Genomic DNA, 18,050 nt, shown 5'->3' with positions numbered 1-18,050 from the left:
AAACGATGTCCTAAGCATTAAAGCAACACTGGAAACATGAACGACACATAGGGTGAAAGGATTAAGCAGAACAAAGGGAATGCTTTCGTTAAAACACAGAACATCAGTGGAGAAAAAATAATGCATCTACCTTAATAAGAAACATTCTGACAATTCTGTCACGCTCAAGAATCAAGGTGAGTCATTCTGCTAGTCAGAAAAAAACAGGTGTGCTTCTTATGGTGAGTGCAAAATAAAACACCTATGCATCAATAAACCAACAGGCAAGTGCAATGTGCTTGACATCCATTTAATAGAATTCACATTCGGACTGCAATAAACACATTTTCACATCTGAACTGTGGGATGAGAAACTATAGACGCACTATGTAAACAAAATCCTTTCCGGAGCTTTTTTCCCAGCATTTTGTTCAAATCAGGTAATTTTTGGTTAAAACATCACGGTACTCCTGTACTGCCCTGCAAAGGGGATCCTGGTCAACGTGGATACTTTTTGAAGATCCATCGGAAAATACCACGGGAGAAGCTCCAGCAGATCCAGCCTCAAGTTCAGCAGTGGCTAGGGAGAAGAGAAACAAGATTCCAGTGTTGCTTTTACACTAGACAGGGCCAAATCAGTCACTATGAAAATACCATGGATAACTGGAGAGACTATAATCCAGAAAGAGATTTAAAAACTTCCAAGGGATCGTAACAATCAAAGGGCTAGGCACAAAGGAAGAAACAATCTTTTTCCACATTTGCTTACCAGTCAACAGTATTTCTAAAGCCAGTGAAAGAAATTCTATAGGCTACACAGCGAACATCTTCAGGGAATCCACAAATGACTCCTGCTTACACCAGTGCTAAACTGAGCCCCCCTGCAGATCTCTCGAACCTCCAGTATCTGTTTTCCTTGAATGTTCAGAGCAGTGATTTATTGGAACTCTACTCCTAAAAACCAGCTTCTGCCTTCTCTGTGACAAACTTAAAAAGAATCCGCCGGTGAAAACGCAAACACCTTTGCGGTGCAGTCAGGCCAGGACAAGTCTCCTAGCCTGGCACTTTCTTTGAGGGGCGTCTTTGTAACTCACCCTGGCAAAACCCTCTTTCCTCCACAAAAACACATACTCAATGACAGCAAGCGCCCCTTTCCTGTTCTTCTCCAGCCACATTTTTCAGACAAGGTCCTGAAACCAAACGCACTCTATGACACCTAGCAGATGCACAATCAGGTTCAAAATGCACACGGATGAAATGCAACGGCTTTGTGTCCATTCGGACACATGGAACGAGCTGTGAAGCTACAGCTGAACACTCTCTGTATTACTAAAAGCATGCAGGAACAGAAGGAAATTCTCACAGGGGCCACCTGCTTTGAAATAGCACCAGTCACTGCAAAGCAAAGCAGTGACTCTGGAGGAACGACTACCCTGAAACAGGTGGAATTCCTCTTTCGACACCTGGCCTCATATTATAGAGCATGTTTCATGCTATGTGTTAAAAGCATTCAACTCATCTTATGTTTGCCTAAGTGCTACTAAATCATTTTTTCCTAAAGAAAGGGTATCTTTCATCACTGATTATATTTTTCTTGCTTATTCCAAAAAGACTGCAACATATAAGCTACAAATACAAGCAATGAATAAGAAACAGCAAAAAACCAAGGTCCAACAGCAGAGAATGTACACGGTATGATTTAGTGCAGAATGCAACTGATGCACATGGAAGAAGCAGTGATGGCTGAAGTCTATAAACATCTTCTCTCAGGGCTTCTTTTACGTTTGACGTTTGTGCTCAACGATTCACTCTAGAAAAACGTGACTTCAGCTTAAGCCAAGTGCACCCGTGTAGAGGAAGTGGGTTAGTTTTCTCTGCACTTGTCTTTTTCAGGCAACTGCATAACATTCTACACAATCTTTTGGTAAGCTGGAAGTTTTCACGTTCAAGTCTAAACTGGAAAGCTAGCAGAAAAACCTCCCTGTGCTTAGCACAGGAACTTCACAGCTTTCAAGCCATTATGTTCAAGAGTAGGAACACTCCTCTTTTTCCTTAAAAATGCCCCTAACATAGCGACACATTACCTTGTTTAAGTTCTTTAGCGATTATTTCATCTAGTTCCTGCCGTACCTAGAATTATACAGAAAATACAGTTAATATTTTAACAGTTACGTTTTTCTAATATTAAACTTCTAAAACATTCTTAAAATCCACACATAATGAGAGAAAACCTAAAAATATAATTCCAAATAGACACATCTTGGTTTGGGGTTTGATTTCTACTGAAGAGAAACTTTTGGTCAGTCGGGCTGCAGCTGCCTCATTGCTCAGCAACGTTAACAAAACAATTTGTAACTCACCAGCTGGATTATTACTGGGCATTTAACAAAATACACAGGAAGAAAGCAAGAAAGCCTAGCGCAGTTATTGCAGTGAAGGTATGGCTGAAGTTGATCATCAAACACACGAACAGAATGTCAGCTACATGCCGAGATAGGTACAAATGCCACCCACAGGGACAAATCAGCCAGTTGAGGCTGGCTTCTGCAACTTCACAGAGAGAAGAGCTGCACCAGCAGCTGCTGCAGGATTGACATACACCATTTGTATAGAAAAAAGCGTGTGCCAATATTCTTCTTTTCTCCACCTTAAGATGGGAAATTGAAAGAGCTCCTACAGATGATGCCAAAACTTCTTTATTGTTATTGCAAATACCACGACACACATTTATAAAAACATAAAAGCACACACAATTTTTTCTTGCAAACTGTGTACTAAGAAAAGATAACCACAGCTACAGCTTCTACGCAGCGAGTGCTGTGGGGTTTATTATGTAGCTGGAATCACCCTGGATCACTACAAAGGAGCACTTACGCCTCTTCTCCCCTAGAAAGTGGGTATTGTTACCAATTAAGTTATTCTCACTTATGATTCTGCCTTCAGAAGCCTTCACAAGAAGGAATCACATCTCTTAATTTAAGAGTCACAGTCCAAGCGCTATATGCTGCTGTTTACATTTGATGATACCTGCTACTCCTACATTTTTTCCATCAAATTTGTGACACACAGAAGTGAATTTCAAAACATGTATCATACAGCTTCCAGGGCTATGATGGCCATGAAGATGCTGCAGGGCTTGGACCTCGTGAGCTGTATGGAGAGGCTGAGAGCTGCAACTGTTTCTTTACTGGAGAACAGGAAAACTCAGAGGGACCTTATCTATGTGTATAAATACCTGGTGGGGGGAGTACAGAAGATGGAGCCAGACTCTTCTCAGTGGTGCCAAGCAAAAGAACAAGAGGAATAGGCACAAATCCAGATACAGGAAATTTTAACACAAGGATTTTTACAATTATTATTTTTTAAAAAATTGTAAGCATGGACAGACACTGGAACGAGTTGCCAGAAAAGGTTGTGGAGTGTCCGTCCTTGGAGATGTATAACACCTGGCTGACAGAACAGTGAGAAACCTGCTACGGCTGACCCTGCTTTGAGCAGGGGTGATGCTGGACTAGATCATCTCTAGAGGCCCCTTCCCCTCACTCATTCTGCGACTCTCTTGATTTTAGTACTGAATTCCTGGGGGAAGGAGCATTTATTTTATGAAATGAGCAGACCCACCTAGCAGCATAACAACAACAAGAAGAACGGAAACACTGCACAGGGTACTCAACAGGACAGAGAGAGCAAGAGCCTCAGGAAGGAAACCACTCTGCTTACCCTCACAAGAGGAGCAGTAACAGGCAGTAACTGCAAGGGTCAAAGGAGCGGGGCTGTAAACCAGCGAAGCGGAGGGAAGGGCTCTCTCTCCAGGAACACAGGGATAGCTGGGACCACATTCACTAGATCCTGCAGGAGAAGCACCACTCTGTGATACTTCATTGAAATACTCTGTGCCAACAGAGCTGCATGAACAATGGAAAAGGACCCCCCAAATCTCTAATTGTTTTCAAGCAGGTACAAGCAGAAGCAAAATTCTGGGGAGAAAGGACCCCCTGAGACAAGACACAGGTAACAGAAAAAAGCAGGAAAACTAATGCCTAGACCAAAATACGGCCCAAACCCAGGACCAAGCCCAAGCAAAGTCGTAGTAGTTAGTGGTGTTAGAAGAAACCACCTTCCCTGGTTTCCTGAGTCTTCACAATGACTAGAAGGTCCACAGGACCCTCCGCAACATGTACAAATCAATCAAGAGAAGAAAAAGGTCTTGTTTTCCTCTTATTCATTCCATCAATGTCTTTGTGATTCTCATCCATGTCTGAGGGAAGAGAAATAGGTGGAAATAAAGCCAACACACTGATTTCTGAAAAGGGAATGAATGAAGAGCCAGGCAAAATACACCTCCGAGGACCTTAACTTGCCTCCACTTTTCTCCTTCCCCCCAAACCCCTGGGAAAGGCATCACAGCTGAGTGTCCCAAACCTCCTGAGCAGGCACTTCTCACCTCACTGCACATCTCTTCAGGCGGTAACACACCAGGTGTTCATTTGCAGCAGGCACCTTCTCAACAGTTCTTTTTCACAAAGTGGTGTTGACTTACTACTTATCCACACAGGCTGCTTTAGCACAGAGTAAGCTGGATCCTGTAAGACTCCGTGAAATGATGCTCCGAGTCTGGAGTACCAGTACTGTTCTGAAGTTGAGTTCCTAGACACAACTGCTGCGACCACCAAGAACTTTTTGTATATCAGAAGTGGCAAGGAGGGTAAACCAGCCTACTCCTAGAGCTCAAAGTTCCATTATAACAGATTAAATCCATAGACTATCATCTCACAGATGGTTAACTACCACAGAAGCCATTGCATTACATCTCACAGATGGTTAACTACCACAGAAGCCATTGCATTACAAATACATAAAGCAGAGAAGTCCCCTGCAGCAGTCATTCTTTCACTTGGACAAACTAAAGTTCAAAATATGCGCAGTGTTAGGAAAATGTGAATACATCAGTAAGTTTTAATCAAAACCTAACAGCATAAACAGACAACATTTCCAGTATAAAATACCATCCCAACATTAAACAATGCTGGCTGCAAACCTTGCCATGTATCTGGCTGCAGAGAAGAGAGACGGACAGATTTTTGATTAAGGAGCTGAAGAAGAAAGAAAAACGGCCTTAAGTTCACAGGTCTTCAGTGAGAAACAAGAACGTGGCCTACATGTAAATGAAGCAAGTAAAAAAGCTAACAACAAAGACTGCTACAAGAGTGCAGAAAGCCAAATCAGAAATGGAACAGAAATTGGAAGATGAAGTAGGAAGCAGACATTTCCCTTCCCACATTAAACTGGTTTCATTTATCCACTGATTCACCCTGGTTGCAGAGTTCACTGTTCTTGTCTGTCAAGACACCCATGTTCATTTTCACCAGCCTTTGGCACAGCTGTTAGGATTGAAGCTTGACATTTGTTAAACCTAACAACAGGACTCCAGTCCCAAAACCTCCTTGCAGCACTTGCAGGAGACATTCCTTGCCTTAGTCTATGGACTAAGGGAGCAGGTCTGAAATACTGAATTGCTAGCTGCTACGGTCACTGTCTAATTACATGCACAGAATTTGTCAAGTACTTGTAATTTATTCCACATTACTGAAGCTCTAATACAAATAAAAACCACCAAAAAAACCCGAAGACATTGCATGTGATTGGGATTCTACTGGTTAATAAGCTTGTGCCAATATGAACTTTTTTTGTATTTTTAAAGATCCTTTTGCACTTCAAGGTTATTCATTTCTGTAGCGTATATATTTGATAAAGGGGAAGGGGCTATACTGTAATGGAACACATTTCTTTATGCTTTTTTAAGAATAACACGCTCGTTTTTTGCTGAACTTGTGATATGACCATCTTCAACATGTACGGCTCTATGTGTAATCACTGATAGTCATGCTTGATGTTTAGGAAAACGGTGCAATCTTTCAAGCCTTTAAACACCAAATTCCTTAGTTAAGTCTAAAGGAGAAACTGTGTCCACTTGCTAGTGGAGCACTTCTTCCTCTTGTCAGCATCATTTACCAGGGTTTTTTCCAACAGCTGCAGGACCAATGATTACCATCATTTTGAATAATAGCAGTGTGAACTATCTTCACCTCTTTGCCCCTGAAGCTATTTCAAAGCTTCTGCACAAACGAAATTCACACAAACATCTTCCTCTTCAGAATGGCTGGCATGCTCTCTACTTCCAATAGCCTTTCTCACCTTGAGGAAGCTACTACAAGGAACACCAAATCTGCAGAGAGCTTTGACTAAAAATAGAAGCCTCAAAGGACTGCCTGAGGCACACTGCAATTTCAGCTTCTTAACTCCCTGTCATTTAGAGCTTCAGTGGCAGAAACATGTGTCATCTCCAGCCAAGGCAGCACTGTGCATCCTGAATTTAAAGGCAAGGCAAATTCTGTAGAAGGGAACCAGGTTAGTGGGAAAACAAAGCTGAGGCATAACTGAAGTAAACAGTGAAGTGAAGAAAAGGCTTAGAGTCAGAGAAATTCTTCTGTTTTGAAACAGTCTGGTGAACAGACAGAATACTAGGCAGCACAACCAGCAAAGCATTTCAAAATAGACTAAAACTATAATCTCTGATTTCTTCCCTCATGCTCCAACTTGCCTCCTGAATGGCACGGGACTCCTGCGGAAATGACAGCACAGACTGTGCATCTGGTGATTTTGCATTTGGAAACTGATTGAGATTTGCCACCCATTATTGTATGCAGAGGGATACGTGCAGTTTTTCCCTTTTGTTACTTCCTGACTTCAAAGTCTTACGTTCCAATTCAATCCTCTTTTCTCAGATGCATGTTATGCACATGACATACTGCACCCGACTGAGAACAATTCAGCCCGCAGTTCTAAGTGAAATACTCACCTAGTCCTCTAGCAACTACTGCACCTCTGAGAACTCAGTTCCTTTCTTCTGAAGGACTCCAGAGAAGATCAGGTTTTAAGACTTCCCTGAATACACTGAACGTCAGGTGACTTGAGGCTACAAGCAGTGCCACTACAATTGGTCTCAGTTGTTCCCTAACTGGTGATTACAGGAAGAAATATCATAAAGAGATGTGCAGCTGGATTTAGTAACCGGGAGGTTATTCTTTTTTTCCTGTTTCTTCTTCAAAAAAAGAAACCACAACTGTTAAACCCTTTTCTTTTAAACTAGGACAGCTTTGTTCCTAGAAGTGGGATGGTTTCCTCCTTTGCCTTTTTCTTCTTGTAACATCTCACTCCCATCTCTCTCTCTTTTTTCCCTGCCCTCACTTGCTCCCTGCTCCCTGTCCCTCTTGTTCCCTTGTCCTGGCTTTCTCCTTACTTCAGTTTTGTAGTGGATCCCTGAATTTCGCCTCCTTTCTGCTGCTTGCGTGCAGAATAATCCCTGCAGGTGGCACAGTACTAATTGCCTCCCATGTTCTTTATGCAGCGTTATGTCCACCCCTCTGACACAAAAAACACATTCGCAACGATACAGAAAAGTTCATCTCTTAACTGCCGCTGCTACGCACTACCTACACACCGCTTTGTCCATTTTTGTTTTGTTGTTTGGCTTGTTGTTTTTTTCTTAAGCCAGGCACAGTATGCAGACACGTTATTTAAATGGATTCTTTCCAGTGTAGGTGGGACCACTGAACCGAGATAGACTTAAAAGTGAGCGAATGCCTCTCACATCCATTCAACAACAGAATATGCGAGGGACAGACACTGACTGAACAGGCAAGCTTGCCCATGCCTCAGTCCTATGCTAGGTGGGAAACGGATTACAACGACTGACATCTGGTTTCCAAGTCTCATGATATCACGATTACCATTCTGTGAGGGATGTGCTATCATGCTGACTGCTAATTACAGGGCATACTTTGACCAGAGGTACGCAGAGGTTGCAGCTTTTGTACAAAATCAGAAAGCTCTGTAGACTTCCTGAGGAGCAGTTACATATAACACCACATAGCAGGACCCACAAAATCAAATGCCTCCTATGCACAGCATACATCCCACACTCAAGTGAGAAGTTACGTGTCCTGTTCATACCATCCTAGTTTTGAAGCATCCCTTTGTTGGTATTGTACTAAAACAAGTTCCGGTGAAGAAACTGCTAGCACGAACATCAGTGAAGGAGGAAAAGGAGTCTCAAACAAAGATGTCTGATGGGATTTTGCACTCATCATAAAGTTAGCTGTTTTAAAAAAGGTCATCCACAGAATGGCTTGGGTTGGAAGGGACCTTAAAGATCATCCAGTTCCAACCCCCCTGCCACCTTCCACTAGACCGGGTTGCTCCAAGCCCCACCCAACCTGGCCTTGAGCACCGCCAGGGATGGGGCATCAGCACTAAATTTTACTGAAGAGCTTCTTTGGCAGCTTCCTATGCCACAGTATTCTTCATCACAGTTTCTCTTGCAAAAGAAATGTTGTTACGCAGTCCGTCATTTAGATCTCAGTATTTTTTGGTCTTTGAGCACTTCTGGAAATTTGTATAACCCTGATGACCAAAAGTCTTAGTTTCTACCACCTAGTTGTGTACTGTTTTGATGAGCAATTTGGTTTAGCATATTAGAGCATATGGTTTGGAACTAGAAATGGATTCTAACTTTAGACTGAAAAGCACAACCTTGCTTACAGATACTCTTCAACACTAGTTGAGAACAGTATTTAAAAACGCTTACCTTAGCCACATAGGCTTCAACTCTGTTTCTTGATGGTAACGTAATCACGGTCGGGGTTAGGAAGCTTCCTGCTAGATTTAGACTTCTATTCAGTGCCAGATTGTTGCTAATATGTCCCAGTTCAGTTGAATACAGAACTGGACCGCTGACAGCGCTGCTTGCAATTAAAGGTTTGCTTCTATGGCACTCCTGAAGGAGCTTAGCGTTGGCTTCTGCTAGTCTCTCATTAGCTCTGAAACATTCAGAAGCATACAAAGAATTATCTTTGGTAATAACACTTCCGCAAAGTTACCCTCCAGGTCTTTGATTATTATCTGACTTCTGAAAGTGGAAGGGATTAAGAGAGTCCAAAAAAATCTCCATAACTGGATCTGGGGTTTTTTTGGAGAGCCTATTTCTAAGTAGTCACTCTACCTGCAAGAAGCAGCAAGAGTTAACCAATACTTTGGACTTCTCAGCATTAAGGCCTCAAAGCAGTCTGTGCACACCGTGTGTTTACATAGCTCTTCCTGAAAGGTACATCACCTGCATAAGAACTCTGGGCTACCCTTCCTTTCCCAAAGAAAGCTGAAACCTATGACATGCGGCTAAAATGGAAGCCAAAAGATTTGTTGTTCTTCTTCTTCATAGCATCAAATGCCATTCTCTGAAGGGCCTATCCTTATTCAAGCAGTAAAGGACTTGACATTATCTTTTCTGCCATACTTAAGAGTAAGAAGAGGAGATTAGAGACTGGCAAAAAGGCTGCCTGTTAAAACAAACTCAACTTCAAAAATATACTATTAATGCCCATGATCGGTGGTGTTACTGCTGGAACACTGAAGAGAAATGAAGATAGTTCCAATGAACAGGGGGAGCCTTAAGGTACTTTCATCACAAATATGCTATCCTATGCATAATGCTGACCAGATGTAGAAAAGGTATTTAATGAAGAAAACTGCTTGAGGAAAAAGTAGTATCTTATTATCACCCCAAAAGAGCAGGGACTTACCTTTCCAGTTTTTTTGCTAGGCATCTTCCATTTTTAACTTCCTCCAGATACAGGTCTTTGTACTTTTCCACTTCTGCCTGTGCGGATTCTTTTTGAAAAATACTGTCTCGTTGGGTATTTTTTATCCTGTCCAATTCACGTTCGAGGTCTCCAATTCTGTGTTCTAGCTGGTTTGTCAGCAAAGCATGATGACTGGCTCTGATTTGTTCTAATCTGTCCTGGGAGGCTGCCTGCATCTGAAGTAGATACACACTTTCAACCACCGCAAAGAAAAAGAGAACTCTCCTCGCCAGTCAATTGCGTGTACCCAATTTCAAGGGCCCAGCTCTATTCAGCGAGGCAACTGTGCCTCCTCACTGCCATCAGCGACCAGGGCACAACCCTGGAACTACCACACTAAATGATTCTTTTCATTCAGAAAGAACCCCCATCTTAGCACTATTACTCATCAAAGCTACTGATGGAAGAACACTATCTCTGTAGGACAGGGCATAGCATTCCTCAAAGAAACCATGGAGATGCCGCACCCCCAGCCCCCACCCTGCAGCTTTGGTGACTTCTTTTCTGAGCGTTGCCCCTTGTGCAATGACTAAGGAAGATGTGTATGCCTGGCTGTGACAACTCTAAGTTGCAATACCCATTCAAGGATAAACAATGAGAACAAGACCTAAACAATGAGAACAAGACCAGTGGACAGTGATACCCCTCCAAGAACTGCAAAATGAAAACCTACCTTGGGCAAGTTTTTGATTCAGGGCCTGCAGGCACACTGCATGCACATGAAAGCATCTTGCCCAACCATATTCCCTTCTCCCACTGCCCTTCAGGAAAAACAGAAGTACAGCGTAACACATGGAATCAGGCACCACCACCACCCCTAAAAATGACAACCAAAACAGAAGTCTGTAACAGACACACATAAGAAACTAACTTACCTGCAAAAACAGATTGACTTCTTGCAGTTTTTGTCTTATTTCTTGTGCAGCTCGTTCTTCCACCTCTCTTTTGTATTGTTCTATTTGGCTGCGATCCACCATGTTAGTCTCCATATGGTGTTTGAGATTAGCCACCTCTTCTTTCAGCTGGCTTTTGCTCTTTTCCAGTTTTTCATGGCTCCCACACATGGTGGACAACTCCTCTCGCAAATCATGATTTTGTGCTTCTAGCTGCATGCCGTTTTTAGACTCTATCTCCAGCTGCTGGGAAAGTTCATCGACCTGTAAACAGGGAAGGGGAAAAAAACAGGGAACTCAGAGGGATCTAAAATTAGTCAAATCTGTGAAAATTGGTAAAGGAGTTGGCCATCAAGACTATTTATCATCTGCTGATTCAGTGTTAAAACAAAAGCGAAACCAGGCTCTTCTTTTAAAACAAGAACAGCTTTCACATCATTTCTGACAGCATTCCTCAGGTTCCCATCCTTCCTCAGTTCTGCAGTGGGTCACAGACCAAGAGGTACCAAACCAGCGGCATTACACCCGCAGGGCTAGGCTGAAAAGCACTAGGGCTATTCTTCTGCGAGATGTTCATACGATCATAGGAAATCAAACACACCCATACCCAGTTACATCACAGCCACATTCTGGTTTCATCAGAAAAAAACCCCAGGTATCATGCTTCAGAGGAACTGTCACATGCTGTCACACGGTCAAAGCTTCGTCACAGAACTGACAAGACAAGAAACGGATACCCTTTCCTTCCATTACGCTAATAGATCTGGAAGTAGTGGTTCAGAACACCGCTTTTGCAGCAGTGGTGGCAGAAGACAGTCTCTTTAGGTCAAAGCTACGGTTTGTTTTCAAAAGATTTCCAGGAAATATCAGACTTCCCATAGGTCCCAATGGTCAACTACAGCTTCTATCCCCTTCTTTCCCCCTCCAGAAACATCCATCGTCTATACCTATTAACCATAAAACATGATATCCCATCATCTTTTGTTTTTAAAAAAGTGGGGGAAACCAGCAGAGTCAACACTTGAAAGAGTCTCTAAAATAAGTAGAAACTTTACACTTATTTAAAATTGCCCAAACGCAATTCCATTCCCTGTCATTCAAAATAGCTCTTCCAACAGGAACACAAATATGCTGCTAACCTGTGAACTAAAAATGAGCCACTCAAGGCAGTTGACTCATTCTACAATAATATCTTCTAAAAAGGAGCATAACTTTGAAACACAGCTACTTTAGCAACAAGTGAGGGGAGAAGCAGATAAAAGGTTCCATGCTACCAAACAGCCAGAGCAACCTCAAAAGCATTTCTGGGTCTCCAAGACCAGGAAAGACGGACTGAGTCCGCTACTAGTAAGCAATAAGTTACTGCATTCATTTTTTCTGCATCACCTCACACTGCATTGTGCCCTGGGAAGCAAAGGCACCATTCCGAAAAGCAAACCCCCACCTGCCTCCTGCTCAACTCGTGCCCGAGACAGGCTTCAGGGGGTGACCTTGGGCAAGGCCAACTGCACAGAGTTGTTCCGAGTGACGGTGGCGTTACTCCCCTCTCTTCCGAGAGGGAATGCATCCGTCGGAGCCCGACGATGCTGCCACGGCCTCAAGCTGCAGCCAGGCCTGTGCTGGGCCTTCACTGCTCTCAGCCCTGGCCCTCACCCATGGACGTGACGTCCCAGTAGGACTGCAGACCTGCCCATCCCTATGGACCGGCCTGGTGATCTGCACTCTTGGAGGACTCTGCTTACTGTCCCCAGAACTGTCCCCAGAACTCTTCTGCTCTTCTTGGTGAGGGCCTGTGGGGCTGATCCCTGGCCCGTGTGGTCACAGACCCTGCCAGCCTTGCTGTGGCTCTTGCTTTGCCCTTCCTCTGCAGGACAGCCTACCCCTGATGTGCCCTCGCAGATACTGCTGTGTACGTAACACTTCCATCTTTACCCCTAAGAGCTACATCAGTTTTACAGTCGCCTACTACTGTGACCATAGAAGGAACATCAAAAACCAGCCAAATAATTTCAGAAATACAGCCAAGAAAACAAAAGTCAAAGTCAACAACATGAAAAGAAGTACGAAGAAAGAACAGAGGTTCCAAAAGAAAAACTACCACCACCAAAATAACCCAAACAAAGCAAAGCTCACCTTTGCTCTTAATCTGTCAGCTTCATTGACCATTTCAGAATACCCGTTCTTCATTTCTCCCTGCAAATTCAGCTGGGACAGTCCCCCTCTCGCCTCATACACCCTTAGTTTCTTCGTAGCTCTGCTCAGCAGCCTCTTCAACCTGCACAGCAAATTAGTCACAAAAACAATGAAGCAAAGGAACAAAACTGGACTTTTTCACATACTCTCATGTAAACAGCACAGACACGGCTTGCTTCATCTTTAACATGCTTGACACACCAGGAATTACCAGGAAAAAACAGTATTCCTGTGCCACATACGCTTGGAGAGTCCAGATTTCACCTGAAAAGAGGAATGAAAGACTCCCTTTTTCCCAGGAGAACTGCAGGGCAACCTGCATCTGCAGTTGTTTTGGCAGCTATTGAAAACTAGGGGCTGGTGTACAGAAGTACCTTGCAAGAACTAACACGAGGCTGACATCTGCTCACAGTTAGGTACACCTATTTTTTACATTACAGTTCAATAAAACATGACTTCTACACAGGGATACCTCTTCACCACGCTAAAAAGCCGTACCTCTTACAGTCTTTCTGCAGATCGAAGTTTCTTTTCATTTCTTGGGCCAGACGTAGTTCAACTGGGTGTTTCAACTCTACCAGCTTCTTCACTTCCTTTCTTTCACTCTCGCACTTTCAAAAGAGAAAAGAAAGATGTATCACACACACAGAGCACAGGAAAAATACCGACGTACAGTCTGTGCATCTAGCACTCTCCACAGAGAAGCTGCCGGACGTCTCTATCCGTTAGCCACGTTCCACAGAATGCCATGGGACGGAATTCCTGAGGCTATTCCATCCATCCCTTCAGGTTTCACATCAAACAGACCAATACGTAACTACAGAAACAGATGCCCTCGCTGAAGCAAAGGCCATCCTCTTCTAGACATAACAGGTGGAAAAGATGCTGGAGAACACTTTTGGCAGTGCCTCTGCTCACAGTAGGGATTACGTAGGTATGCACTTCATGGGACAACACTGACCCATCTAAAGCTTTCATGGGATCTTCCACCAACCAGCAGGCAGGGGCTTCTAGAGGAATCTGATCTTTTGGAGTTCTTCAACATTTTAGGAACTAAATAAGAAGAATCACCTTTCTTGATCAAAGCTTAGACTTGGATACCTTTTTTCTGCTCTCTGCTTAGATCTGAGGACTAACATCCCGTTTGCCAAAACCTTCCGCAATTCCGAGAGAAACATAACAAACCAGAACAAATCAGTATTCTTTGGTCCCATGCACATAACATACCAGGTACACTGTAGAAACAAAATAATTTCAAGAACGGACAAACTTTAAATTGTTCTTTCTAAGCATATCCTTTACCTCTCTTTCTACTTTGTCAGTCTCATATTCGAAGACTTGTTCCCTTAAATCAGTACACATGGCATTTAAATCCTTGTTTCGCTCTTCTATGAGATAAATTTGCTTTTCCCTATCAGCTCTGAGTTTGTTCAGAGTATCATTAAACCGGTCCTGCACATCATTCACTACTTCTTCTTTCATGATCCTCTTGCTCTGTGTATCTTCCAGCTGCTGACGCAGTAAAAGGTTTTCACTCTGGAGCTGGGCCAATCGCTCCTGCAAGGACTCCTGTTTTATTACAAGTTCGCTTACTGGATCTTTCTCAAGTTGTTGAGCACGATCACATTCCTTTGCCTGACGCTGGGCTTGACTTAATTCTTTTTGTGTCATTTCTACAAGCAAAGCTTTTTCTCTGAGGGTTTGCTCCAACTGGTGAAGCTCATTTTCTAGCCTATTAGCTTTGCTTTCAGCTTTACACAGCTGCAGAGACAAGCTCTTGTTGGTTTCTTGTGTGTCGGAGAGGTCATGATGGAGCTTGTCTTGCAAGCGATGCCATTCATCACGTTCTCTGTGAAATCTTTGTTCAGCATCCTTTTCTGATGACCGATGACGTTCAAGTTCTTGAACAGCAGCATTCAGGCGGGAATGAAATGATTTGATTTCTGTCTCTAGTCTGTCTTTAATTTCGTTTGTCTGCTCAAGTTTGGAAGTCAGCACTGCAGATTCTGTCTTTAGTAAGTCCAGCTGTGCATTGTACTGAAGAACCGTTTCTGTTAATGCTTCCTTGTTCAGTTTAAGTTCCTTTTTGAGAGCTTCATTTTTTTCTTTCAAGGTCTTATTTTCCTCTAAAGATTTTCCTTCTTCCTCCTGGTGCCTAAGTCTTACTTGAGTGAGTTCTAGCCTTAGCACAGCAATCTCATCTTGTAGTAACTGATTCTTGTACAACAGATCCTTTTCTCTCTCAGTGTTGGATTCCTGAATGACAGGGAACATGAATAAAGAGCCAATTGGGAAATGAATCTACAAAAAAACCTGCAGCAATAAACTGCATTTTAACATTTCTAGTACTAAAGCATGACTTCAAAGATGAAGTTTCAGGCAATAAGCTACTCTGTGAACCCACGCACATGTACAATGTACGTACACAACGGAAGTGTAACATCCTTAAAACCTAAGTGAACATCCCAAATACACAATACCCCCTTAAACCTACAACCAAATAATAAAATTATTTAAAACATCTCAAGTGTAAAACTTTTAAAATGACAGTGCTTTCTTGTATGTGCATGCCTCTATAATACTGCCTTTAAGGTTGAATTAGTTGTGCTACAGATCTGGTAAAATTACAGTTGATGTATGCAATTTCTGTTGCAAACTCATCCTATAATAGAAATAAGGCATTTTGAAAGCCATTTTTATAAGAAAAATCAAGGGACACTAAATGAAAGGTTCACTGCATCACCATCTTCTTAACAAGAGAAGGACTCAGAGACAGCAGTTTCTTGGGTTAGGTTTGCCTAGGCATTAGGGTTGCTTTTACCTTTTAGCCTGCTTGCTTTCTGTAACTGCCGGTGCTTGTCACAGAGCATGTTTATTTTTCATGTTTTATTGCTTTAATACCATTTTTCATTAAAACTGTCAACATTTTCCTCACCCACCCTCCTCCCTCCATCGCGCTCCACTGTCTGGCATTGTACAGTCCCCGGCCACCTAAGCTAACCCAACGGGAATGAACATGACAAGCTTCTTACCGTTCACCACACAGAGAACTGGCTAAGGGAGGATTATTTCTTCACCCAAGCTTCAGAAATAATAAATTCCACTCCAAGGTGCAAAGGAAAGGATTTATTAGGGAAACCTGCCTGCTCCTGCCCTCATCCCAGGAATCAGGAACCCAAGCTCGCAGGAAAACCGCACCATGCCTTAACCCTACCCAGCCCCCTCAAGTCCCTGTCCCCACGCTCTGTTTCTCAACAGCTCCCACTGCTTCTGCCCCATGTCACAGTCCTGCCCACACGCCCCTTCCCCTCGTGGTGCCTCCTGAGCAGGGCCTGCAGCCTTGGTGTCCCAGCGGGCTGAGACCGTCACGCTCCTCGCGCTCCTCTCGTCAGCCAGGCCCTGTTCTCCCGCGGCAAAGACCCCTCCGCTCACAAGAGGGAAGGAGCACCTCAGCCAGACACCACCTGTCTCACCCTCCCCCTTCCCAAGCTCACTGGCCAACTACTACCACCTTGCAACAGGCTTAAGTCCTGCGCTTTGCCTGCTAGAATTAGGCACGTCCCTCTCTCGTGATGCCCGGCTGTGGGGTGGAAATCATTTGCTACGCTGTCCCTTGGGGTGTTCCAGAGGACGCCAGACCCCGCTGTGCAGCCCTGCCCCGCACACCCGCCACAAGCAGGACGCCTGCCTTATTCCCCTCTAGGATACCCTCCGAGAAAACCCTTTTCAAACACTTCACGTGGCCAAACAAGAGCACATTTTGCAGAGGCTGGGGAAGCATCAGAAAGGTCACCACATTTCAAGGTGTTCTCTTTGACCTTTGTCTTACAAAGAGGAAGACCGGCATGTTTCATCAAACAGATCAGCATATTATAGACAAATCTCCCTCTTCACTTGAATGTGCATTTTGCACAGGCAAAAACCCCCGCATTTGCCCGCACTGTTTCTCAGCAGTGCACAAGAGGAAAAACACCCCTCAAAATGTAAGCAAACCAACTGAAAACAAATCAGTGTAACAGCAAGCATCCGACATAGTGACAGGGATTTTACCCCACCGTAAGACGACTGTATCCAACTCTCCTTCAGACTGTAACGCAGCCTTCACCTACAGGACTCTCTCTTCAGCATTATTCACTGACTGGTAAGTTTTCTTTACCTTAGTGTATAATACAACTTACTGAATCAGACTGTAATCCAAAATATTTGGGCTTACATACCTGCACCCCATAATATTCAATGGCATCCTTCACGTCGTCTTTTTCAGCTGATGATGACATATGAAAGGTAGATCCCGAGTTCTCACCTGCAGTGAAAAACCACACATTTTTATAACCAGCATGACTTCATACTACTTATTTACACCTAGCGTGCATCTTGAATCATCCTACTTGTGACAAAAATCTTAACATAAAATAAATCCCCTCAAATTTGTGCACTCCGAGAGAAGATTATCATAATACAGATTTAAGATGCATCTGGGTGAATTCCTTTCTTCCAAGGCATTCTACTTTTTAATGTATAAGGGAAATTTGCTGAAAATCACTACATATGGTCACAAAGAGGCCATTCCTGTTTCTTAAACATGCACAACATCTCTCTCTCATACGTAGATATACACCTCTGTATCTCTGACACACTGTGCGCCACACAGTATTCCTCCAGCAATTTCAGTTTCCCTATGTGTTGTGCACAGAAAATCATGAACAACAAAGTCACAGGCTTGAAATCTTGAAGACCCCAGCTTTATTCCTTGCATGACACAAATGTGTCTCTAGACATGGATCTAGACAGAGTATTTCAGTCAGACTGCTGCCCCATCTGTTCCAGAAGACATGGACGGGCCACTGAATGAAAGACAGGCTTGTGAAATGTGGAGAAATAACCCATGATCCGGATGTTTTTACTGTTGAAAACTGGATTCCATCCTTTCCTCTCTCAGAATTTCTACGTAATACTGGACAGGTCACAAACTCCTCGGAAGCAGTCACTCACTCAGTCTGGGCTCCCCATTATGGGGTGCCTACCTTGAATCTCTGTTACATCTGAGAACTGGACTCCAGATAGTTCCAGACACAACTGAGAAGCAGCAACTCATTGTATTGTTTGTGTGGAAGGCACACTGAACATTTTGAAGGAACAAGTATTCAGAAAGAAACAAGTCCCAGCAGGTCAAGTGTGGCATCTAAAAACAGAGATGGATTCTTTTCACCTCAATCACTTAATCTCCTTTCCTGCTCCATAATCCTATGGCTTCTACCTAATAGCCTTTCAATACACAAAGCTTCGC

The 18,050-nt window shown here is 43.4% G+C and overlaps 1 protein-coding gene across 1 annotated transcript in view; it reads right to left on the bottom strand.

Moving 5' to 3' along the window:
• Positions 1 to 275: 275 nt before the first annotated feature.
• Positions 276 to 18,050, bottom strand: part of LOC121080165 (ankyrin repeat domain-containing protein 26-like) — a 34,653-nt gene continuing 16,878 nt past the window's right edge. Inside the window, exons 13-21 of the mRNA XM_040578037.1 lie at positions 16,981 to 17,066; positions 14,066 to 15,019; positions 13,262 to 13,374; positions 12,704 to 12,845; positions 10,553 to 10,834; positions 9,618 to 9,853; positions 8,627 to 8,858; positions 2,064 to 2,109; positions 276 to 559 (exon numbers count right to left, since the gene is read on the bottom strand). Coding sequence (XP_040433971.1) covers positions 411 to 559; positions 2,064 to 2,109; positions 8,627 to 8,858; positions 9,618 to 9,853; positions 10,553 to 10,834; positions 12,704 to 12,845; positions 13,262 to 13,374; positions 14,066 to 15,019; positions 16,981 to 17,066 — 2,240 coding nt within the window. The 3' untranslated portion in view covers positions 276 to 410. The remainder of the gene's footprint in view (positions 560 to 2,063; positions 2,110 to 8,626; positions 8,859 to 9,617; positions 9,854 to 10,552; positions 10,835 to 12,703; positions 12,846 to 13,261; positions 13,375 to 14,065; positions 15,020 to 16,980; positions 17,067 to 18,050) is intronic.

The sequence above is a fragment of the Falco naumanni genome, chromosome 21, assembly GCF_017639655.2.
Source record: "Falco naumanni isolate bFalNau1 chromosome 21, bFalNau1.pat, whole genome shotgun sequence".
NCBI lineage: Eukaryota > Metazoa > Chordata > Aves > Falconiformes > Falconidae > Falco > Falco naumanni.
The sequence above is the reverse complement of the archived record's forward strand: the minus strand, read 5'-3'. Positions and strand labels throughout refer to the sequence as shown.